The 26,781-nt window shown below is 38.2% G+C and overlaps 1 protein-coding gene and 1 pseudogene across 2 annotated transcripts; both read left to right on the top strand.

Annotated features, from left to right (window-relative positions):
- On the top strand, window positions 1-26,781 carry ERICH2 (glutamate rich 2; the record flags this gene model as incomplete). Its single annotated transcript, XM_080689380.1, has 7 exons — window positions 1-54; window positions 11,635-11,725; window positions 14,525-14,706; window positions 21,231-21,288; window positions 25,997-26,068; window positions 26,144-26,314; window positions 26,675-26,781. The coding sequence occupies 7 exons, from the start codon at window positions 1-3 to the stop codon at window positions 26,779-26,781; spliced, it is 735 nt and encodes a 244-aa protein (XP_080545506.1).
- Window positions 16,120-17,483, top strand: LOC308258924 (mitochondrial pyruvate carrier 2-like; annotated as a pseudogene). The gene is made up of 2 exons: window positions 16,120-16,809; window positions 17,113-17,483. The product of its transcript is annotated as a mitochondrial pyruvate carrier 2-like (transcript).

Here is a 26,781-nt window from a genome sequence, read left to right as displayed (position 1 = left end):
ATGTCGGTGGAATTGGACCTTCTGGGCCTGGCTTGCATCTTCTGTAAAGTGAAGGTTCCGACAACCAATCCTTTCTAAGGTCCAACCTAGATCACTTGAGCCTTCCAAAGTCAAGATATTGTAGGGGTTTGTTGTTTTGTTTTGTTTTTGTTTTTGTTTTACAACTCGAACTAGTCTACACTACACCTCCACGACATTTAAAGTAACCCAAGGCATAATGAACGATTTACCATTTGGCATAAGTGAATTGCTGAAGCTGTTCTGACCCCCCACTCTTGGAAGTAGCTTTTCTAAAAGAGTGCACACCTATGGTCCCAGCTACTCAGGAGGCCGAGGCAGGAGGATTGCTTGAGTCCACGAGTTCAAGACCTGCAAGGGCAACAGGTCCTGGACCCCTTTTCAAATAAATAAAATAAATCCTGAAGATGCCTTTTTATTTCATACTCCTAAAAATCAAATGCAATGATACCAAAATCCATTGTATTAATTTTTACCTAATTAAAGTTGTTTGCTTAATCTCCAGAAAACATTAACAGCAGTAATACTTTTTAGGTGTTAAAAGAGTTTAACAGAGCTGAGTTCCAACGCCTCTGTAGGGATTCCACTGCAGAATTCCAAAGCTTCCTACTCATTCCTTCTAATTAAGCGACAGCCACAGTGGTTTCTTCCCTTTCGTTGTCCCGTACAGTCTCATCTGTGCACTTAGAATCATTTTTCATTTATCCAGTACACCCTCAGGATTGTCCTTCCTAGGCTGTAGGTAATATTAATAGGTGGAAGGAATTGTAGTAATTGCAATCCTAGTGAGAAATAAGTGCTACTAGTGTTACATATTATTAGCTCTTCTGTTACCCTGCCAAAAACTCTATGAGGTAGGTAGTATTTTTTATCCTCAATGTATAGTTGAGGAATTGAGCCATAAATAGTTAAGAAACTGGTTCAACATTGCATAGTCTGCTGGGGTTAAAACATAAGCAGTCTGACTCCAGAGTCTGGGCTCTAGCACTATATTGTGCTATAAAAGAAGAAATAAACAAAATGTATATTTAGTCACATTTAAACATGGAGGTAAGCATGTGTACCATGCCTGGCTTCTGTGACTTATAATTAAGAGTCAGATTAATCAACTCAACAGCCAAGAACCAAACCCTTTTTCTTAAAAATAAATCCCTGGTGACCTCCACCAGGTTGTTATGTACAAGATCCCTAAAGTACATTTTTATTTATATAATGCATAGAACTTTTTTTTGGTGGTACTAGGGATGAAACCCATGGGCTTTCTACCTCCAGGTTTCACTCTCTGCCTTATTTTATTTTATTTTAATCTGGAAACAGGGTCTCACTACCTTGCTGAGAGCCTCACTAAGTTGCCCAAGCTGGCCGCAAAACTTGCAATCCTCCTGTCTCCCAAGTACTGGGATTACAGGTGTGTGCAACTACACCTGGCTCAGAGAACATATTTAAAAATATATAATCATGATTATGCCTTTACAAATCTTGCCTTATGCACCTTATGTGCTTATTGAATTAGATACATTTATCTCCTGATTAATACTTTATTTATGGCAATATTTTTTTTGGCGGGTCTCGGAATGGAATCCAGGGGCATTCTACCTCCGAGCTGCACCCCCAGCCCTATTTTTTATTCTTTATTTTGAAACCTGGTCTCACTGAGTTGCAAAGGACCTCACTAAGTAGCTGAGGCTGTCCGCGAACCGCGACCCTCCAGGTCTCAGCCTCCTGAATGCTGGGATTACAAGCGTGCGCCACCACGCCCGGCTAATATTACTTGTTCTTTGTAAAAATAAATATCTGTACCTTCCCTCAACTCTTCTCAGAATCATCCCCACACTCATGATTAAGAATCAATTTCTCTCCCAAGAAGCTTCCACCATGGGTGTGGTCATTCCATCACTGTACATGTCTACATGCTGATGGTGTATATTTCATTGACTGAACATTTTCCTCTACTTCTTTTTCTATTTTATACTAAATATTGAGCCCAGAAGCAATCCACCCCCTAGCTACACCCCTGTCCCTTTTTATTCTATATTTTGAAACAGGATGTCACTAGGTTGCTGAGAGTCTCACTAAATTCCTGAGGTTGGCCTCAAACCTGAAAGTCCCCTGTCTCAGCCTCCCAGTACTGGGATTATAGGTGTGCATCACCATGCCCAGTTTCCTCCACTTGCTTCTTAGGTGTCTTTTCTATCTTTGGCCTTGTATTGTTTCTTATGGAGGATGCCAACTATTTTTTTCCTTAAAGCTATTCCATCCATTATCCCTTCCCTTGAGTTCTATAATCCCTTTTCACTGGAATAGAATACTTGCATTCAGATGATTATAGGCATCTTCAGCTCAGAATTTCCAAAATCAAACATTATCCCACAATCTAGTACCCTCATCCTAGTCATCCAGGCTAGAACCATCAAATTCTCTTTCTTTTTCATTTCAGTGTCCAGGAATCTCAGTTCCACTTCTCTTTTCCTTCCAAGTGCACCTTCCTAGCATTGTATACCATCATCTTTTCTGAGAACTAGGAATTTTTTTCTATAAAGAACCAGATACTAAATATTATAGACTTCATGAGCCATACAGTCTTGGTTGAAAATACTAAACTTTGCCCTTATACTTGGAAACTACAAATAAATGATTAAATCTGTCTGTATTCCAATAAAATTTTATTTACAAAAGTAGACAGTAGTCATGCTTGGCCTATGGGCTGCAGTTTACCACCCCCCAGCTCTGGACTGTGGCAGGAGCCTCTTACCCAGTCCCCTGCCTATGCCCTCTCTCAGATTTACCCTCTCTGAGTTTCTTTTCCGAGATCCCACTGTGTGATGCTGGCTATAAGTTCAAGGATTTGTCTTTGAATCTTCTATTCTTTTCCATTTCTGTGTGTTTGTTTTATGCCAAAACAATGTTGTTTTATTACTATATAATTTGAAATCAGGAATTGTGATACCTCTAGCATGGTTCCCTGCCTCCCCCCACCCAGTACTGGATTTGATCCTAGCACAGAAAAAAAACATTATTTTTATAATAATCCATCTACTCAGCTTATAGGTTGCTACTTAAACTTTTACTCTAAATGAATGATTTCTCCTTGGAGCTAATGATCTTTGTAAATAAGTATCAGTACTTTCAGGCTTATTTGGTTTTTTAATGAATTAATTAAAATCCCTCAGAGCTAGGTTGCTTCTCTCAGAGTACAGCCTCATTTTTCCATCCCTAAGCAATCCTAATCAGTCCCAGAGACAGCGTCCCAACTTTTCCCTTAGCTACAACCTCACGTTGTTTGTGTAGCATCCCTCCTCTGTGGTGGGCTCTGTGCTAACCAGTTTTTCCAGATTACTCATTTAATCCTGACACTAATTCAGTGAAATCAGCTCCACTGTGATCCCCATTTTTCAGATGGAAGAACTGAAGCTTAAAGTTACTTTTATAAGTTGCTTCTTTCTGAAACTCACCCAGGAAGTAGCAAAACTGCCATGTGAATCAACTCTTTCACTGAGAGCCTAGGCTCTTGGGATTTACTCCAGACTGCCTCCCAGAAACCCAGTCTTATTATTTTTTTTTTTTTCTTGCAGTTCTGGAGATGGAACCCAGGGGCATTCTACCTCCAAGTTACACCCCAGCCCTATTTTTTATTCATTATTTTGAAACAGGGTCTCGCTGAATTGCAAAGGGCTTCACTAAGTAGTAGCTGAGGCTGTCCTAGAACCGCGATCCTCCTGTTTCAGCATCCCAAATGCTGGGATTACAAGCGTGTGCCACCACGCCTGGCTCAAAAACCCAGTTTTAAGAAGGGAGATGGAGTGGACACTTTCCAGACAGTGACAAAGTTGAACTTAGAGAGTCTGGTCTCCATTAAGGGCTGGGATCTGCCCATCTAGGGAAAATGAGATAGTTATATGCACTGATGTTGCATGCAGGTAAGGTGGGGAGTGTTGCGATCCATGAAGATCCTAGAGTTAGACAGCAAGCGAGGGCTCTAAATGAACAGTGATGTTCTTCTACCTGCCCTACAGGTCGCTTAGGAGTGTGGGAATCTGAGTCAAAGCACCTCTTAGATCTCTAAGACGCCTCAGAAAGTCAATAATGAACTAAGACTGCTCATCCATTCTTGCACTGTTTTACCCTAGAGAACCAGTGTAAAATCTTTCATCATAGAGTTTAGTTTTCCATGACTGTTTCCCCCAAAAATCACCTTGCTTTTCTGATAGCCTTTAGCTCTTAGTGGGCTTCTCAGAGGGAGAATTGAGTTAATAACTTATAATGTCTGGCTTGGTCAGGGTTCCCAGGAAGCAGAGCCAGAGGCAAAAGTTTCTATACCACTACTTTATTCAGGAGCTTAAGTTGGTGTGAACAAGACAGACTGTACAAAATAGAAAATACAAAATAATGAAGCTTTGCTTTTATCGTCCACAGTCTTGGCCCTGAATTTTGTATTCCAGAAAAGCCTAGGTAGGTAATGGTAACAATTTTAAAGTCTGGCTTGGGATGTGGGGCCAAGTGTTAGATGGGACAAAAACTGGATTGTTACATATTAAAAATGTGTCACCTCTTCCATATATTTAAAAAAGCCTTAAGATTTTTTTTACAATTAGAATGATACTTACCCAGATATATAAAGGAATAAATTATAGGAAAACCATTCCTGTAATTGGATGACTTAGACAAAAATTCAGAGAGAAAACACTGTAACTTGTATTAATAAACACATCAAGGAATTTATGAAACCAAAATTATGTTTTAAAATATAAAATTGTAGGCCGGGTGTGGTGGCGCACACTTGTAATCCCGCGCTTGGGAGGCAGAGACAGGAGGACCGCGCAGGTTCGAAGCCAGCCGCGCGCGCTAGCTTAGGAGACCCTGTTTCCAAATAAAAATGTAAAAATAGGTCTGGGAGTGTAGCCCGGAGGTAGAAGGGCTTCCAGGAACCCCAGTACCACCAAAAAAATAAAAATAAAAATAAATAAATAAAATATATCACTGTATAAAATACATGGTCAATTTGTGTATGTATTTGTTTAAATAATACATTATTAAATTCCAAATCTGGAAATATCATAGAAAAATTTCACCTTGCTCTGGCTCACATACACTCTAAAAAGTGTTTTCACAGCACCGATAAACTGGAATGTAACACATGTACATGTTTTCTTTTGTTGAAGGAGGGGAGCATGGTAGTGGTGTAAATAGGAACCAAGATGAATTTGTGGCTTTCAGAGCTCGGCAGGAAAGAGGGTCCCCAGCCTGCTGTCAGTTGTACTTGGATTTAGATCTAGAGTTCAAATTATGAAAAACCAAAAAAGCAACAGAATTAGAGCCTTATTTAATAGCATACCATTCTTTCATGCAAAATTATTCTTATAGCTCTTTTTACATGAACTCCAAAGTGAGATGGGGAAGAAAGAGAAAGGCTAATGTCTCTAATTTTTTAATACCATACTATAATTCAGAAGAATGAGGTTTTACAGTTAGGATGGAAATAATGGTAATAAATAAAAAATGAAATGCACACTTAATATTCTACTGACAGACTGCATTCTGTGTTTTGTCTCATATTTTAAATTTATGCAAGTATTTAGAGATTTATGAAGCAAATATTTTATTTTTGCAGGAATTATCTAAACAAGACAGATGCTGCCAGGGTAAGAGTATATAAACTAGATTTGGCATACTTTGGATCTATTTTTACCATCAACTTATAGTTTTTAAATAATTGACTTTAACATAAACTTAAATTTTAGCCTACATAATAGAAATACTTGTAAAGATGTTCTTAATTGTTTCAAATTCCTTAAAGTAAAACAATAATTATAATGCTAGCTTTTATCCCTGCTGTTATTTTAGGAACCAAGAAACAAACAGAATGGGAGATTGCTGGCATTTGGTCCAAAGGGTAAATGATTTACTACTTAGAATGTGTTTGATCACAATTCTGTCCTGAATATTAATTAAGAATATTGGAAGGATTTTATTATGATTATATGATTTAGCACTTAAATCTTTTATTGTCTATGGTTCAAAAAATCCTAAATATTTCCCATTCAAAATTTATATTACGGACATCACTACTGAAAAAAATTCGAAGAGTGTTTTCTTCTCTTTCAGAAAAAGTGAACATTGAGCCAAAAGAAGCAGTGTCAGAGTAAGAAGATGCCTTTGGTTATACAGCTGAACCATCACAGGCCTTTTAAGCAATGAGAACTAGATAAGCCAACCATTTGTCACCTAATTAAGTGTGAAAAGCCAGAAATGCTTGGATTAGTACTTTGGCTTTGGCACCAGTCAAAGAAATCCTTACTTAAATATAAGAATATTTAAAATGAAATATGGATTTTGATAAAAAAAATGTAGAGGTATAGATAGCATTCACTTGTACTTTTTAATCTTTAAACATTATGTATTTCTGTATTTTGCTTGTATAATTTCCATTGCTCATTCCCATTTTTCTATATACTTTCTTATTGCTTTCAGGATACCTCTTTAAGTAAATATTTACATTCAAATGAAACAGATTCTTTATCTACTATACATGAATCATTACTACTAAATAATCACCTTGCCGGGCATGGTGGCGCACGCTTGTAATCCCATTACTTGGAAGGCTGAGACAAGAGGAGCAGGACTCACAGCCAGCCTCCGCTACTTAATGAGGCTCTCTGCAACTTAGTGAGACCCTGTTTCAAAATAAAGAATAAACATAGGGGTGGGGGGGGGTGTAGCTTTGAGGTAGAATGTCCCTGGGTTCAATCCCTAGCACCACCAAAAAAAAATAAAAAATAAAAAATAAATCACCTCAATGAGTTGAAGGAACTAGTATTAAAAACCACAGTACAGTATCAATTTAATAACTAATATTAGTGCCAGCTCAATTCAGAGAACTGGTTCTAATAATTTATTAAAATCCTTCTTGATATTGTCATCTCCCAACCTTCAAACAAAAACCTATTCTGAAAAATTAAAGTTTGAAGATTGATCATAAAACATATTCATAGAGATTATTGATAAATTGGTAGGTGCCATTATGCCATTTTCTATCCAAATTCATGTTATTGGGGCTGGGTGTATAGCTCTTGGGGACTTGGGATGTAGCTCAGTGGTAGAGTAAGCCTGCTCTTTGTTAGAACTTCAGCACTGCAAAAATTGAAGATAATTTTGACTGGGAAATTTTTATTTTGTGCAACATATATTTTAGTTTTCATACTGTCAGAGCTAAAAATTACTCTGGCTTTTGTTGTAAATTTTATGTATTAAACACATATAAAACTTTTTTTTTTTGCAGTACCACGGACAAAACATAGGGCCATTCTACCTCTGAGCTACACCCCCAGCCCTATTTTTTAGTCTTTTTATTTTTATTATTTGAAATAGGGTCTCACTGAGTTGCAGAGGGCCTCACTAAGTAGCTGAGGCTGTCCTCGAACCGTGATCCTCCATGCTCCACCTCCCAAATGCTAGGATTACAAGCGTACGCCACCACGCCCAGCCTAATACTTTTTATATTAAAGAGAAAGTAATTTATAGCAGATCAATGACAGAAGAATTATATTTATTTTAATTCAGAGTCACAGTCAGAAAAAAAAGCCCTGTTAAATACATTACTCAACGGCCTCAGCTACTTAGCGAGGCCCTTTGCAACTCAGTGAGACCCTGTTTCAAAAATAAAAAGACTAAAAAATAGGGCTAGGGGTGTAGCTCGAAGGTACAGTGGCCCAGGGTTCCATCCCCAGTACCACACAAAAAAATTACTCTACATGTAAATATTATATTCTATTACATATGAAAATATAATTCGAAAATTATATTTTACATAAAATATATAGAGAAAATATATCCTATTACATATTAAAACATATCTAAATTTTAAAATAAAAAATATGTAGTTGTCTTTGCAGGAAATATGAGAAATAATTTTTAGCCATAAAACTAGAAATTAATAGATCATTGGTGAAAGTAAATTTCAACTTCATCCATGAGCCCTGATAATCATAGACTGTGACCAGCAGTGGAATGGAGAGGGTGGGGTCAGCCACACCCTGAGGCTATGAAACCCAGGGACCAATCATATGCAACAAAAAAGCAGAGTAACCACGTGTCTTCTTGATCTCACTAATAATTGCATTTGACCATCAAACTACTTTATGCAAGGACAAATGATCATGTTCCCTTGAGTTCATTCTCAGAGGAAAGCAAGGGTGGTCAAGGTTGCCAGTAAGTTCTGTGGGTGTGCAGCTTTGACACTGGGGTACTTTACTCAGAGTTGAAGGGGCTAGTCTCTGAAAAAATGGATCAAGTAGTAAATAATCAATTGGGAGTGAGGCTTTGCTTGGAGAAGGCCGTGACTGATCTGTAAAATTGATGAATTTTTTCAGTGTAGCTTCTCTTCTTTTTTTTTTTTTTTTTTTTTTTGGTGGTACTAGGGGTGGAATCCAGAGGTTTTCTCCTCCGGGCTATACTCCCAGACCTATTTTATATTTTTATTTGGAAACAGGGTCTCACTAAGTTGCTGAGAGCCTCACTAAGTAGCTGAGGCTGGCTTCGAACCTGTGTGATCCTCCTGCCGCGGCCTCCCAAGCGCGGGGATTACAAGCGTGCACCACCATGCCTGGCTCTCTTCCACTGTCTACCCACCGCTGGCTCTGTCCTCTGAATGGCAAGTAGGATTTGCAAAACTGTCCTGTCTAGGTGGAGTTAGGAAACACTAGAAGTTTATTTTTCCACCAGATCTTTGCCTTAATCTTCACATTCTTCACTGCAGTTACAGCCATAGGGAAAATGGCTAAAACAAATCCACAGCATGGGCCTCTTTAAAGCTGAAGAACTTGCTATTGGTAGGGTTTTGTTACACAGTCATGTATTTTCTCATCTTTTCTGAAATGAGTAACCAACCATTTTTATCCTCATTTCTGCACTTTAAGTAAATGCCTCTTTGAACGCAAACCAAGACTGGCCAGCAAACTTTATACTTCAACACAAGTCTCTCTAAGTGTAGCTAAGACAAGCTCAGAAAAGTAAGTGTTAGTTAATTTCTTTTTTGGGTTTATGTGTGACCACTACTGGTCATTTTAAGACAAAGCCTAAAAGTCTTCTGAAAAAAGTATTGATTCCAATAGATACATGGAGAAATTTTCTAAATATGCCCCACACTCTTTATATAGTAAGGAAAAATCTTAAAACCTAGGATATCTATCTTCCAATATAAGTATATTCCAGTTGAATATCTAATCTAACTCTGTATGTAACTTAAATAAGTACTAAATTATATATCTTCCATTTCTGAAGGATATTATTGCATAAAGGAAAATATTTCCATCTTTCCTAGGTGGTAGCATTATTTAAGCTAATGAAAACTAATCTTTTTTTTTTCATTAATTTTTTTGTTTTTGCAGTAAAGGGGATTTAACCCAGAGGCAGTCTACCTCCCAGTTATTGTCTATTTTGAAATAGGGTCTCACTAAGTTGTGTAAGGCCTCACTAAGTAGCTGAGACTGGCAGCGAATCTGTGATCCTCCTGTCTCAGCTTCCCAAGCACTGGGATGACAAGCGTGCATCACCACGCACAGCAAAAACTAATCTTTTTAAACTATACTAATTAGCTATTTTCTTAAATAATTAGGGCCCTTATTACTGTGAATGTCACCACTTTCTCAAGTCAAAGTCAGTAGATTTTAGTTGAAGAGAAGGTTGAACTTCCAGCCTCTGATTCTTTGACAGTGTGTATGAGAAACACTATAGGAAGCAGAAAAGGAATCTGTACTTTACTGTCAAAATCATGACTCAGTCAATTCTCATGTAGGGTGTGTGTGTGTATATATGTGTGTGTATGTGTGTGTGTATGTTGTTTGTTTGTTTGTTTCTGTTGTTTTTGGCAGGATCACTGCTTCCTAATAGTAATATTCCATTTACCTTCAGGTCATGAAATATTACCTCCATGTGTGTTTCATTAAAATTATTAAAGGCATTTCTAATTATTCAAATACCCAGGACTATACCAGTTAAATCCCCCTAGTTAGGAATATAATGCAATGAATATATAATTACCATATTTTATAGATTCTTAGGGAGACTGTTTTCATGTTTTGACATCTTTTATAATCGATAGCTTCTTACATTACATTCAGTGCTATTTTTTCTTTTTAAGTAGTGCATAAAACAATAATATATCTTATAGAGATAGTATCTTAGACTAAATGACGCTGTCATTCAGGGAATAAAAATGATATCAAAGCCCTTATTACACAAATTCTAGTACTCACCTTTGGCATGATAGAAACTTCACCATGAGCTGGGCGTGCTTGTAATCCCCACACTTGGGAGGCTGAGACAGGAGGATCGTGCAGGTTCAAAGCCAGCCTCAGCTACTTAGTGAGGCTCTCAGCAACTTAGTGAGACCCTGTTGCCAAATAAAATATTTTTTAAAAAGGTCTGGGAGTATAGCCCGGAGGAGGTAGAAAGCCTCTGAGTTCCACCCCCAGTACCAAAAAAAAAAAAAAAAAGAAAGAAAGAAAGAAAGAAAGAAAGAAAGAAAGAAAGAAAGAAAGAAAAACTTCACCATGGTGCAACTGGAATGTTTCAGTGAGTTTTCAACTTTTGTATGTAGAGTTTCTTCTTGGATGCTTTCTTACATAACTAGAAAATCAAGGGGGAAAAGGCAAAGCACATATAAACTGTCTTTGCAGTGCATTTTCATTTTCAGAGAAGGGTTTTGATTTAGAGTATACTGAGAAAGTAAAGGTTCCACTCCCTTTCATGGTAAGGACTGTAACAAGCTGGTCAACCTACTTGCTAAATCAGCCCAAGATCACTCACTTAACTGCTCATGTTCTGCTCACATTCCAACAGGGAAAAAACAGAGCCACCAAAACTTTGGGTAAAAAAAAGTATTTTACATCTTTTCATGTCTTTCTATGCAAACTAGAAGTTGATTTTTTTTTAATTTAGAAAGGTATTAGAAGATTCTTAAGACCTCAAAAGAGAACATTTTTTTTCACTAGCATGGATCAGTCTTTGTGAGTAGCATATAGCACATAAGAATCTCTTATCTGAATACATTCTTTATTGGCATGAGGCTTTAGGCTTAAAAACTAAAAGAAATAACTAAAAGAGAATCCATTTTTAATTCAACTCTATAGTGAAAAATACTATCTTATATTAGTCTTGGACTCTTCATAAATATAATATTTAACTCTGGCAAATGTTTTTATAAATATTTAAAAGAGTAATCAGAACTAATTTTCTTAATTTTATGCCACCATGTCACAATGATGTACCAAAGACATTTATATAACTGATCCCTATATGCTTTATGTTAAAGAACTTTGAAAGTATTCTAAGAATTGTTACACAATAGCTAGTGCCAGGTAGAAATAGAATTTAGAATTTTAATCATCAATAAAAAATTATGTTTCTCCACAAGAAGAAACTACCTTTTAACTATTTAAGTATATTGGTAGCTTATGTTGTCTCTTTATATTAAATGCAGTGTTTTTGTGTTTATGAGTGCAAATAACAAAGCAAATTGTGACCTACAGAAAACTATTTTTACTATCTACTTGAATACTTAGGAAGGAAGTCTCTTCAAAAAAGATTGATACTAAAGTCTCTTTTAAAAATATCAAAAAGAAAGCATCTTCAAAGAGCATTAAAAATAATGATATTTCAACAAATCTACAGTCTGACCTGTGGTCATCTTCCTTCTTAAAAGAAATCACAGGTAATAGCATTTGTCTTAGTGGATTGAGTAATGGTGGCTTTTAATTTAGCCCTCTTTTTATGGCCTTTGGGAGTTGACAGTACTATAGGTCTAAGACAGAGCATGGGACACAGTAGTTTTTCAAATTCATGTACTGTTAAATTATGATATGCAGCCAAAATGGGATCCATAGGTAAACATTATATAAGATGATAATTAAAGGGCATTAAATCCTAGATTGTTAACAAGTTCCATTCACTTAACAATGGTGGCAAGCTAGAGTGCCAGGCACTAGTTTAGAAGTTATAGATACAATAGTTGTCCAAAAATAAAGTATATAAAAGGCAAAATCCTTATTCTTATGAAGCTCACTTTCTTTTTTTATGTGTACATGTTGTACTGGGGATTGAACCCAGGGGTATTTTACCTTTGTGTTGTGGTGGGCAATGTTTTAGTGTGGGAATATTATGGTTTTGGGGAAACTGTTCCCAGGGACCCCTGTTAGGGTCCCAGACACAATTCCCTCAAACCACAACAAAGCCAAAAAAACAGAAAAACAGAAAAACCATCAGTTCTTGTCCTGAGCTAAGGATAAGTATACATAGCTCAGACACTTGCTGAAGATTTATAGAAGTTTATTAAAAAGATAGAAATACAGAAGTTAGTTACAGCCCCATGCCAGAATGGCGGGGGGTGGATGGTCTGAGCCAATTCACCGCCCCCAAAGATACAGCACATGAACCAGACTTTTTATACCCATGACCTCCATCTTGTTTGCGTAATTCTGATATAGTGAACATCCCTGTAAGGTTCCTCCCCCAGCAAGGTGTGGCAAGGTGTCTCCTTTCACAAAGGTCAACCCCTCCTCCCATCCTAGCTAGCTTATCTAATCATGTAGATCTGTCTTTAGACAGAGTAAGCCCTAGCTCTCCTGTCCTATTGACTTGCTAATTACTTTTAGCTAAGTCAATCTAAGTTTCAATAGCTGTTTGCTTCCTGACCAAAACCAAGCCTTTCTCCAGGTCTGCCATTTTGACACAATTATTTCTGAAATATATCTATTAATAATCAGAGCTTTCTCAAATCTTCCTAAGCCATTCCCAATACTGGTACACTTTGAGCTATATGCCCTTTTTGTTTTGTTTTGTTTTGTTTGAAACAGGGTCTCCCTAGGTTGATGAGAGTCTCACTACATGCTGAGGCTGTCCTGGAACCTGCAATCCTCCTGTCTCAGCTTTTCAAGTACTGGGATTATAGGCATGCAGCACAATACCCAGTTATGAAGTTCACTTTCTAGTGGCAGTAAGTGTCCATCAACTGATGAATGGATTTTTATGGCCAGATAGCAATCCAATGTTGCACATATACACAAGTGAATACTATTAAGTCATAAAAATAAATGAAAGCCTGTTATTTGCGACAACATAAATGGAACTGGAGCTCTAAGTACAGTAGAATGACTATAGATTGTAATAATGCACTACAGATTTCAAAAAGCTAGAAGAAAGGAGTTTAAATGTTTTCACCATAAAGAAATGATGTTTGAACCAGGCATGGTGGTACACTCCTGTAATCCCAGTACTTGGGAGGCTAAGACATGAGGATCACAGGTTTCAAAGCCAGCCTCAGCAACTTAGTAAGACCCTGTTTCAAAATAAAAATAAAAGGTGCTGGAGATATCGCTCAGAGGTAGAAAGTCTCTGGGTTCAATCCCCAGTACCAATAAATAAATAAGTAAACAAACAAATAAATGAGGAAAAATGAAATGTTTGAAGAGATATATTTAACCTGATTTAAACATTATACAACATATACATGTATAGAAACATCACATGGTACCCCATAAATATGTGCAATTTTATGTATAGATTTAAAATAAAAATTTAAAACTAATAACCCAAACATGTAAAATAATTTTCAGCTTGTAAGGGGTGCTAACACTGAATAAATTACCCTGGGGGAAGAGAACTACTTTAGATCCTAGGGATCAGGAAACTTCTCTCCATGATGCTGATTGTGGGCTGAATGAGACATTCCTGTGACATCATAGGATGTCCTTAATTCCTTATTATGACCTTCCCCTGAAGACATCAGTGTGGTGAGTCAGTGTGCAGACTGGTACACAATGGAAGATCAGGGTGGTCACAAGCCTATGGAGACTGGACATGAGGCAGAGACAGGTAAGGTGGTGTGGCTGACTGGCAGTCATACTCTTGGACGAGCTTCATGTCCCTTTCTAGGGGAGCATATTTGGCTTAGGATCAGGAGTTTATTTAATTTCGTCTGTGCTTTCTTAACTTTGTCTTCCCTGGAGCTCTCCTGGATTTCTTCATTTTCTTCTAACATAAATGTTTACACATTATTTAGAATAACTCATGGCTACATGAAAGGGGTGGGTGTAATTCAAGTTTAGTCTGAAACTGTGAAAGACTCAAGATCTTTATCCATAAGTAGGAATAAAAATAGTACCATCTCTCTAAGACATTAAAACAATTTGAGAGGCTAGCATGGTGGCATATGCCGTAATCCCAGTACTTAGGAGGATGAGTCAGCAGAATTGCAGGTCCAAGGACAGCAACTTAGTGGGGCTTTTAGCAACTTAAAAGGATCCTGTTCAAAATTAAAATAAAAATAGGGCTCTGTGTGGTGTAGCTCAGAGGTAGAATATCCCCGAGTTCAATCCGTAGTCACACACACACACACACACACACACACACACACACACACGAATGAGTTAGTATCTGTAGTACAGAATCTGGCAACATTTAGCTTCTAGACTTTTCATTATTTATTGTTTAAATTATACATATTTTGTTTTAGGTGGCGGGAGCAAAGATGCAGTTACTGCAAAGCAGGAGAAAAACAATGAATACTGTCTCCAGGATATTGATGACAAGTTGTCAGAATCAACAGATGATGGTGGCGAAGACAGCACCAATGATGAAGATGAGGACAGTAATCCTAGAAAGGAGACGCGAGCTCCGTTAGAGTTAATGGCAGAAGTACGTTTTACTTGTGTATTATAGTTCAAGAAACTTCAAAATACTGAAATAACTAAATAGTATATAGCCTTATTGTTAAGTAGATTTAATAAATAGTATTTATTTACTAATTTAAGATTTAAGCTGGGTGTGATGGCACACATCTGTAATTCCAGTACATTGGAGGCTGAGATGGGAGGATTGCAGGTTCAAGGACAGCCTTAGCAATCTCACAAGACTCTCAGGAACCTAGTAAAACTCTGTTTCAAAACAAAAAATAAAAATGGATGAGGGTATAGCTGGTAGGTAGAATGCCCCAGGATTTACCTGGCTACTTATCTCTTCACTGTCACCATATTAGAGGTGAAACACACACACACACATACACTCAGATTTAAAACTTAGTAAAAAAAAAAAAAATCCTTGCACAAATATTTACCTGGTTACTTAACTCTTCACTATCACCATATTAGAGGTAAAAGAAGATTCTGGAAGATTCTAGTGAAGCAGAGGCAGGAGTAAGAGAAGTTTTAGTATAAAATCCTTCAAGGACTGCTTGAAGAAATGTATTCTAATAATGGGCACCATACTAGTTTCTGAGGATATAGAAATGAAATAGACATGTCCCATCCTTGAGAACAGGTACACATAGAAATAATTAAAACAAAGTGAAAATTGTGCTAGTAAACATATTAATGAAGTTCTCTTGAGAGATTTAAGAGACTAATTGAGAAAAGAAGTAGGGGAAACAAGGGATAAGAGGAAGATTTCTAGAGAAAGAGACAGGAGTGGAATCTCAGAAACTTGAAGAGAGGAGTGTAAGAATTCAACTGGTAAACAAGAATTTTAAAATATAAACAATGGCTATATATTATATTCTCTGATCATGATCAATAAAACTAGGCATTAATAGCAAACATAATTAAAATTACCTAAAACTAAAAGTTATTATTCTAGCTAAGCATGGTGGTACATGTAATCCCAGCACTTGGAAGGCTGAGACAAGGGGATCACAGGTGTGAGTCCATCAGCCTGTAGTAACTTCATGAGATTCTGTTTCAAAATAAAAATAAAGTAGGGCTAGGGGTAGAATGAGGTAGAATGCTCCTTGTTCAAACCCCAGTACCACCACAAAAAAGAAAGAGTGATAACCACTACCCTAAACTTTAAACTCTAACAAGAACTTGGGAGAGTTTTAAACGTTCTGATGAGGAGGAAGAAGAGGATGACTCAAAGAAGAATGACTAGTGAACTAAGTACTAATGCTAGAAACTAGAAAAATAATAGACATAAATAAAAAAGAACTGAAGAAATAATTAAAAACCAAATCACTATATTCACAGCTACATAGTTGAAAAAGAATTCACAGAAAAACCAATGGATATCAAAACTAAAATGGAAGAAAACCACAAATAGGAATGAAGAATAAAATGTCTTCACCTTAAACAAGAATAGACTTTAAAATGTAAGAATTCTCCATGAGCTGACATAACAGTAATATGTAAAATAAATGAGAATTCTTATGAAATTGACTTATAGAAAAATTTCTAGAAGAGTCCTATTAACATAAAAAAAATTTTTAATCAGGTGCATGTACATGTATGTCTCCATTTTGTATGCCATTAAGATGTATGACCGGATGCACCAATAAAAAATTAAAAATAAATAAAAATTAAAAATCAGGTTCAAGAGCCACAGGAAGGGTAGGGCAGAGGTGCAAGTGAGGTTCTGTGGCAGGGGAAAGTGACGAGCTGCCCTTGGTTGCCAGCCAGAGACCAGGACCCATGACCCTCCCACCCAGCTCTGCACAATCCCCATGGGCCAAGATGTCAGCCCGAGGCCTGTGGACCACCTACAATTCTCTCCTTGATAAAATGGAGCTGATGCTGCCCCAAAAATTAAGGCTGCTATACAACAACCCAGAAGGCCCTAGAACAGCTTTTGTCTTGGGTTCCATTTATGAAATGGGGATTGGTCAGTGCTGGATTGGCTGACATGTCTAGATCCGCAGAAAAACTCAGCACAGCTCAATGTGCTGTTTTGCTGGCTACAGGGTTTATTTGGTCAAGATACTCACTTGTAATTATACTAAAATACTGGCATCTGTTTGCTGTAAATTTCTTTGTGGGGGGAGCAGCTCTCTCTCGCTCTCTCTCTCTCTCTCTCTCGCTCTCTCTCGCTCTCTCTCTCTCTCTCTCTCTCGCTCTCTCTCTCTCTCGCTCTCTTTCGCGCTCTCTCTCTCTCTCTCTCTCTCTCTCTCTCTCTCTCTCTCTCTCTCTCTCTCTTTCGCTCTCGCTCTCACTCTCACTCTCACTCTCACTCTCTCTTTTTTTTTTTTTGAAACAGGGTCTCTTAAGCCAGCAAGGCTGGCTTCAAACCTGTGTGATCCTCCTGTCTCCGCCTCCCAAGCGCAGGGATTACAAGCGTGCGCCACCATGCCCGGCTTCTCAGCTCTTTTGTATTTGGAAATATAAACAAGAATTAAAAGCTAAAGCAATCAAGTAAAGAAGTTCTGGATCACCTGAACATCACTGCTGGGACCTAACCTGTAATTTGGTTATTGTCAAAGAAATGCTAACTGTGCTAAAATTTAGAAGGCACAAAAAATAATAAAAAAATAATAACTCAAAGTGGAAGCTAGGTTTCACAATGCTAGAAACTAGAAAAATAATAGACATAAATAAAAGAAAAAGAACTGAAGAAATAATAATTAAAATAAAAAATCAAATTACTATATCCTGTCAAGCTATCTTGATTCCACAGGGAAAAAAATAAAAGCAAACTTTTACAGCAACAACACCAAAAAATCGGGTGCCATGGCGCATGCATGCCTGTAATCCCAGCCACCAGGAGGATGGCAAGTTTGAGGCTGGCTTGGGCAACTTATATCCTGTCTCAAAATATAAATTACAAGGACTGGGGTATAGGTCAGCAGCAGAACACCCCTGGGTTCATTGCCTAGTGCTACACAAACACACAGATCAAGTCACTTAAAAAGAGAGATCATTTCAGTTCTTCTTTCCCTCTTTGTATCTCTTTAATTTCCTTACCTTATTGCTTTGGCTAGAACTTCAAGTACTATATTGAGTAGGAGTGGTAACAGTGGGTATCCTTGTCTTGTTCCTGATTTTTGAAGAAATACTTTTTCTCCACTTAGTATGATATTGACTTTGAGTTTATCATATATTGCGTTTATAGTGTTGAAATAAGTTCCCTCTAAACCTAATTTCTTCCATGTTTTTAGCATGAATAGGTATGTGATTTTGTCAAATGCTTTTTCTGTATCTACTGAGATGATCATGTGGTTTTTGCCATTCCCTCTGGGTGATGGATTACATTTTTTGACTTGCATATGTTGAGCCAACCTTGCATCCCTGGAATGAAACAAATTTGGTCATGGTGCACTACTTTAATTATTTGGTTTTGAATACAAATTTTTATCTTATTAAATTTTTTTTGCATCTGTGTTCGTCAAGGATATTGATCTGTAATTTTCTTCCCTTGAGGTATCTTTATTTGGTTTTATAACCAAGGTGATACTGGCTTCATAAAATGAGTCTGGGAGTATATCCTCCTCCTTCTCTCTCTCTCTCTCTCTCTCTCTCTCTCTCTCTCTCTCCCCACCCTTCCCCCCTTTCTCTTTGCGGTACTGGGGATGGAACCCAGGGGCATTTTACTTCTGAGATACACCCCTAGCCCTATTTTTTTATTCTTTATTTTGAAACAGGGTCTCACTGGGTTGCAAAAGACCTCACTAAGTAGCTGAGGCTGTCTGTGAACCACGATCCTCCTGTTACACCTTTCCAAATGCTGGGATTACAAGTGTGCGCCACCACGCCTGGCTGTATTCCATCTCTTTCTATCTCATGAAATAATTTTAGGAGCATTGAGCTTAGTTCTTTAAAGGTTTTGTAAGATTCAGTTGGTAATCCATTAAGTCCCGGGCTTCTCTTTGTTGGAAGGCTTTTTATTACTGCTCCAATCTCATTTCTTATTATTGGTCTGTTCAGGTTTTTTATATTCTCTTGGTTCAATTTAGTTAGGTTGTATATATCAATAAATTTGTAAATTTCTTCTAGATTTTCTGATTCATTAGAATAGAAGTTTTCAAAATAGTTCTGATGATCTTCTGGATTGCCACTTGTCTGTGGTGATGTCTCCTTTGTCATCTCTTATTAATTTGGATCATTTCTCTCCTTTGGTCAGGTTGGCTATTGTGTCATTTGCAGGAGATTGGGTGGAACTAGAGAATATTCTGCTAAGTGAGATCAGTTAGTCTCATAAAGACAAGGCTTGTATGTTTTCTTGCATATATGGAAGCTAGAAAAAATGGAAACAAAGAAATTTAAATAAAGCCAGGTGTGGTGGTGTACGCTTGTAATCCCAGTATTTGGGAGTCTGAGACAGGAGGATCGCGGTTTGCAGACAGCCTCAGCTACTTAGGCCCTCTACAACTCAGTGAGACCCGGTTTCAAAATAAAGAATAAAAAATAGGGCTGGGGGTGTCACTCAGAGGTAGAATGCCCCTGGGTTCCATCCCCAGTACCACAATAATAAAATATAAAAAAAGAACTTTAAATAATGCAGAGAGAGGCTGGGAATGTAGCCCAGTGGTAGAGCATTTACCTATCATATGCAAAGCTATTGATTTGATCTCAAGCACCACACAAAATAATAATAATAATAATAATAATAATAATAACAATAATAATGAGGAGGAGGAGGAGAAAGACCTGTAGAGTAGTGGAAGGGCTTTGTGTGGGGAGGGTTAGGGAGGGCAAGAGGGAGGACTGAAGGAAACAGTTCAAAAATGCATTGGCAAAGCTGGGCGTGGTGGCGCACTCTTGTAATCCCAGCATTCAGGAGGCTGAGACAGGAGGATCGCGCAGGTTCGAAGCCAGCCTCAGATACTTAGTGAGGCCCTTTACAACTCAGTGAGACCCTGTTTCAAAATAAAGAATTAAAAAAAAAAATAGGGCTGGGTGTGTCACTAGGAGTTAGAATGCTCCGGGTTCCATCACCAGTACCAAAAAAAAAAATACATTGGCAACATGTGAAGGTATTACTACCAATTTTATTAACGTGTGTGGAGAGCAGAGAGGGGAGCAGGTGGGTACCAGGAGTTGTGTGCATTTATGTTTTTATCACAGTGGTCCTCACTATGATGGATAATTGCAATGTACTAATAAAGTAATTTTTTAAATCCTCAGAGGTGAAACTTAAGATTAAGTGTGGTAGAGACCTACGCCTTCAAATGCCACCTGGATACTTAACACAATATGGAAATGTGTGAGATGTGCCTCTAAAGTAACTCAATGCCCTTGTCAGAATATGCCACACACAAGCAGGAACAACCACCAAAGTGCAGAGGTTTTCATTGGAAGCAGTCTAAATAGCTAATAACAGAAGATTGGCATAGCAAACTGTACCCTGAGTGAATAAAAATTGTAAAAGAACATGTAATGCTGGTCTGAGGGTGTAACTCACGGGTAAGGCACAAGCTTAGCATGCATGAGACCTAGGGCTCAATCCCCAGCACCAAAAACGAACAAACAATAATAATATTTAATGTCATGGGATAAAATGGTTGCAATGTATGTATGTATTTTTTTTTCAAATTAGCCAGAGGTTTTAATTTGATTTTGTGAAAAAAGTTTATAAGCAATCAGATAGGCTGCTTTTCTCCTTTGTGTTTGTTGCCTGAGTTCCACAGAGAGAACCTTAACTATGAAATGTTGTGTAATTCAAGAACACATTTTTCACATGATTACTGGAAGACAGATCCCTCCCACTGACCATTTAACACTCGAAAAAATACCTAACAAACAAAACTGAAATTTGAATCTACTGTTACTGAAACACCAAAGCACTGTGAAGTCTGTTATTCCCCTGTATGTATGTATTTAAAAGTAACTAAATAGTACTTATTTTTCTAAATAGATATGTGTTCTTTTATAGAAAAAAAGTAAATGAATATACATGAAGACATTAAACATCTCTAGATGGTAGATATAGCTATTTTTTATTAGGAACAAAATATCTTTTGCTTTTAAGTTTCCTACATTAAAATATGCATTACTTTATAGCAAAAAATACAATAAAAATAGTGTTAAGCACAACTAGATGGAAAACAGTACATAGTTGTATGTACACAATTATTTTTTCAACTAAGTACTGTCATATATTGCAGACCACGTTTGCAGGTGAAACCTGTACTGAACCGAGGGAATATTAAAATATAGTGATTAATGTCATTACTATCTGTGCCAGTTGAATCAACCAACATTATCTTCAGACTGTTCAGTAATTGGTATGCACTTTGGCTGCAGCAGAGCCCAGGTGGGAGGGAGGCTTATTCCAAGCTGCCTTGCCATCAGAGGCCCTTAAGTATCCTGGTTAATTAATTCTATACTCACCCCTACAAAAGCATGTATAATGTTAAAAGCAAAGTAATTAATCACTAATGAAATATTTTCTAGAAAGTTTATCGTTGACATTTAAATTCTCTCCAAAACCACTTATCTAAAGAATTTAATGTTTTCCAGTTCCTGAGAGCAGAAATGGGCCGAGACTACCATTTGGCAAAAAAATTATGTCAGATGAGTAAGTAAAAATGCTTTCACATTTTCCAGTCTTCCCTTTGTCTAAAAATAATTCCCATCATATGCAAGATGGTTTGATTATCCTAAGTCCACTATATTCCCTGCTAATGTCTCAGTGGTTTCTTCATAATAGATTAGCTTGAGTAACTCAAGGACTAAGACTTCCAGAGTAACTTTTAGTGAAATAAACTAATGTAGACCAACAGACTGATAAACAATGGAAAATAAGTCTGGATCCTCACCCTCGTGACAAGGGTCAATGATGTTAGAAGTCAGATAGTGGGAAAGTCAAACCTAACTTAACCTGCATTTATTCCATACCCCTTTGAGACCCTGCACGTGCCGAGCACTGTCCTAGACACTGAAAATGCAGCAGCCTGCAGGACAGATGACGGTCCCACATTAATGTCTAGGGTTGCACAGATAATTAGTTAAACAGTGTGTCATGAATGATAGGTTCTCTGGGGAAAAATAAAGTAGGACAGAGGGAATAGAAGTTCCTAGGAGAGGGTTTTCAACAGAATGGCCCAGAAAGTAGCCCATGGAGGAGGCATGGGCTGGGCAGGTGTGCTGAGGTGAGAGGCACCTGACGCCAGCACAAGACCACCAGTTTCAGCTGAAGGGCAGGGAGGTGTGCTAGGAGCGAGTCAGAGAGGGTAAGGGCTGGGGCTCTGGGGCTGCTTCTCCATCCAGGGACCTTGGCTTTTCCTGAATGAGGTAGAAAGCCCTAGAAGCTTTTGAGTAACAAGGATTATGATCTGCCTTATCTTTCTACCTGTGGTTTTTGGTGATTTGACTTGTTCAAAAATAGTTGAGGTTCAAAAATAGGTTTGCCGAGTTTCTTAACTCTGTGATTGGTGTTTTCATCAGCTTTAAAATTTTCTTGGCTGTTACCTTTTTAAATACCACTTTTGCACTATTCACTCCCTCTCCTCTTCATGGGCCTCTAATTACACATAAATTACACTCTTTTCATGGTACCTACACTTATCTTTTGCTCAACTCTTTTTTTTTATTTGTATTTCTATACTTCAGTTTGTGTATTTTCTATTGACCTGAGTATTTTTTACATTTTTTGTGTGAAACTGGGGCTTGAACCCAGGAACTTCTACCTCCAAGCCATACCCCCAGCCCTATTTTTTATTCTTTATTTTGAAACAGAGTCTCACTAGGTTGTGGAGGGCCTCACTAAGTAGCTGAGGCTGGCGGTGAACTGCAGTCTTCCTGTCTCAGCCTCCCAAATACTGAGATTACTAGTGTGTGCTACCACGTTCAGCTTTTTTAAATATCTTTTTATCGGCACATCATAATAGTGCTATTGATAACCACGGTCTTTTCAAAAATTTTGCCCATCTTTTCTTTTAGTATATTTGTCATAGTCGCTTTATTTTTTTATTTCTGGTTGAATCCACACGCATTTTACCTCCAAACTACACTCCCAGCTCTATTTTATTTTTATTTTGAAACAGAATCTTGCTAAGTTGCTGAGGCTGGCCCTTGAACCTGTGATCCTCCTGTGTCAACCTTCCGAGTACTGGAATTACAGGTGTGCACCACCATGCCCAGCTAGTCATAGTTATTTTAAAACATGAATTGGCAGCTCTGTAATTACTGTCCACAATTATAACTACTATTTTATTGATAGCAGGATTCAAAATATTAACTAGCATATGGATCTCAGTTAAGTCTATTGTAGTCCTTGAAGCAAAAATGTCTTGTGTACCCTCACTTACCCCAGAGTCCCTGCTATGGACATAGTACTTCTCAAGTCACTGGCTAATTTTTAAACAGGCTCCTTGAATCCTTCAACACTACCTATTTTTTATATGCGGTCAACAATTTTCCTCTCTTAATCCTCCCAAGCACTTGTGATCTTTTAAATTACATCAAATAAAATATTTAGATTAAAAACCACTTTTGTGTGGCTCACAAACAGACTTTCCAATCCAAAGTAATCCTCAGAGAAGACAATATCCAGTCCTCTTTTTGCAGAAAGGAACTGAAACAAGCAGGACTACAAAATTTTAGAAGGAAGGCAAAGAGAAAGGAGCCCACGGGTCTACTGTCGTAGGGCATACCTGTAATCCCAATCCCAATACTCAGAGGCTGAGACAGGATCACGGGTTGGAGGACAGCCTCAGCAACTCAGCAAGGCCCTCAGTAACTCGGTGAGACCAAGGGGCATTCTACCTCTGAGCTACATGCCCAGCCCCTTTTACTGTTTATTTTGAAAAAGTGTCTCACCAAGTTACTGAGGGCCTTCTAAAATTTTGTATTGGGTTCCCCCAAGAAATTTTATGTGTTGGCACAAGTTTGAATTTTATCTCTTTCCATACATAGTTTTTAAAGGGTCTTAGTCCTTCCTCAACCATTATTCTGCTGCCTCTTGCAGAACTTCTATCTCTGCTCAATACCACTTTCTGCCAGGCAATGGAACAGACTGGGAAAATGGTTTTTATTTTATTTTATTTTATTTTATTTTGCAGTACTGGGGATGGAACCCAGAGGCATTCTACCTCCAGGCTATACCCCCAGCCCTATTTTTTTATACTTTATTTAGAAACAGCGTCTCACTAAGTTGCTGAGAGCCTCACTAAGTAGCTGAGGCTGGCTTCGAACCTGTGTGATCCTCCTGTCTCAGTCTCCCAAGCGTGGGGATTACAAGCGTGCGCCACCACACCTGGCCATTCAGGGCTTCTTAATAGGTGTTCCATCCAAATGATTTCACTGTCAAAAAATAGTTTTGAACATATGAATGGTTCTGTAAAATCCTGTGATTGTTCCTTAGTGTAAGCTTTATGTAATTGATTTCTTTTAACCTGGCATCACAAATATACATCAAGAAACTAATGTCTAAACCAAGCATGGTGGAGCATGCCTGTAATCCCAGTGCTTGAGAGGCTCAAACAGGAGAGTCATGGGTTGGAGGCCCTCAGCAACTTAGTGAGACCCAATTTCAACATAAAAAATAAAATAGGGCTGCGAGTGTAGCTCAGAGGTAGAATGCCCCTGGGTTCAATATCAAGTACCCACTCAAGAAAAAGAAAAAAGAAAAAAAAGAAACTAGTATCTAAAGAAGTTGGAGAAACCTTGCTCTAGTAAGAAACTTAGCCTCCAAGTAATATTTATAGTAGTAATAAGCATTAGTTCAAGTGTATAAAAAGGTAGTTTTATTAGAAAACTTGCATGTATACATAATGATGCATAAAATACCTAGATCCTTAACAGCAGCTACTGAGCAGGCACACAGTCGTGCTAATCCAGTCTGGCAATAAATCATTAATTATGCTAATGGACTAGGAAATAAAGCCACTGGCTTGGCCTGTCAGGATGAAAGTCATGGGCAGGGTCTTCAGAGTCAATGGTGCCTGGACCCACCCTTGGCTCTTTTACTTTTAGCCAGATGAATAGCAGGCTTGGTGTTTCGGCGCCCCCTGGGGGCCACCAAGATATTGCATGAGTCAATTTGACTGAATGGATAAAAAGAAAGAACTAGGTATACTCCTCAAGGCTGGTAGGAAGAAGGTAGAGAGGGAACTGTAACAAGAGATCTGAAAAATAGTCTAGAGAGCTCTGAGGTGAAACCCTGAATTTTTGGAAATTGTTAGAATACCAGAAAGCCTAAAAAAAATGTGTACCAGCTTGGTCCAAAGGAAAGATGACATAGTCACATAAAGGCTCAGCACAAAGGAAGAAGTGATACTAGATGAATAGGGAGGACACTGCTGAGGAGGTGACAACTGGCTTGTGGGCCAGGGGAAAGTCAGGAGGATGAGAAAGAAGCAACATAGTTCTCCCTGTTTGAAAGATGTTTTTATTTATTTATTTATTTATTTATTTATTTATTTATTGCAGTACTGGGGATGGGACCTAGGGCCATTCTACCTTTGAGTTACACCTCCAGCCCTGTTTTTTATTCTTTATTGTGAAACAGGGTCTCACTAAGTTGCAGAAGGCCTCACTAAGTAGCTGAGGCTATTCACGAACCACAGTCCTCCTATCTCAGCCTCCCCACTGCTGGGATTACAAGCATGTACCACATGCATGGTTCCTGGCTTTTTTTTTTATCTCTGGGCTACACTCCCAGACCTATTTTCTTTTTGGAAACAGGGTCTCTTAAGCCAGCACGGCCGGCTTCAAACCTGCGCGATCCTCCTGTCTCCGCCTCCCAAGCGTGGGGATTACAAGCGTGCGCCACCACGCCCGGCTGGTTCCTGGCTTTGAAAGATGTTATTTTAAATGGCGTGTCTACCATGGAAGAGGCTACACAGAGAAAACCCCCTTCCTTTCTGCTAGACGAGACCTTTAGTAAAGGATGTCACGTAGACATTGGAGGGATGAGATGGGGGATTCATAGACCTCTAGACACACAGCCTCCTCATTACTAAAGCCTCCACATTTGTAGAATTTGTACCCTCTCTGGAATATCCTATTCATGCAATACTTCTATAGGAGAAGCCAGGTTGAGGTGGAGGAGATTGCAACCTTTGGTAGAAGGTAGAAAATCTGAGCATCATTTCTCTTGCAGAGCACCGAATACAAATGGAGGGTTCTCTGCATTTGCACTTGGATACATCTGTGGTATAAATGACGTTGATTGCTTTGCATATTTTCACCTGCTTTGATTGACAGTTTCAATCTTATTCTAAGAATCCTGTTTGCCAAACACTTGGAACATTAATAACACATATTCTGTTGTACATTTTCAGTCTTAATCTACGAACCAGAAAATCCTGAGGCCAAGGAGTTTTTGACTCTTATTGAAGAAATGTTGCTGATAGGTAATTTTATATATTGAAATTTCTTCTTTCTCATAGAATTATGAGCAGTCAGTCTTTAAAAACTCGTTATCCCAGGAGATCATCAAAATGAATCTTCAGAAATGGTTAAGAAACAGCCAAATGGCTGTCTCGTGTGGTTTAGTAAAACCAGCTTGTCCTTTGTGAGTAGTAAAGGCAACCCCCTTCTCTCTATGGGGAGGGGGGAGCTGCCCAAGCAAAGGAGGCTCACGGGGTACCTGGCATTGGGTACTCAAAAGTAGAACATGCTGACCACCCCCATGTGTTACAGGGGTCATCCCAAACTTCCAAGGAAGGCCAACACCCTCTAAGTTACCAAAAGCCTCAGTCCTTCTTATTCTGTTTAAGAATTTCATTGACAGTCATAAAAATGACTTTTACAGACCTACATTTTAAGTTCACTCTAAACCCATGAAATCTTCATGCCAGAGGGAACATACTTCTTTGTTCTACTGTGTCAGCTTAATCCTTCTGTCCCCCAAAATACCTACTTCTTGGTAGAGGAAGGGGCAAAGAGAATTATGATTTTTTTGAAGCGTACAAATATGAAAGAAACATTTTAAGCATCTCCCTCCCTGTCCGTGGCAGAGAAAGCTCAGAATGTTGAGGAGGAAGAAGACAGCGAAGACAGTAGCTGCGAGAGCGAGGGAGACAGCAGCGAGGATAGCTCCGAGGAGTGCGAGGCCGGGTCGTGA

Source organism: Muscardinus avellanarius, assembly GCF_963383645.1.
Source record: "Muscardinus avellanarius genome assembly, chromosome: 2".
Lineage (NCBI taxonomy): Eukaryota > Metazoa > Chordata > Mammalia > Rodentia > Gliridae > Muscardinus > Muscardinus avellanarius.
This window is presented reverse-complemented; position numbering and strand designations above follow the sequence as displayed.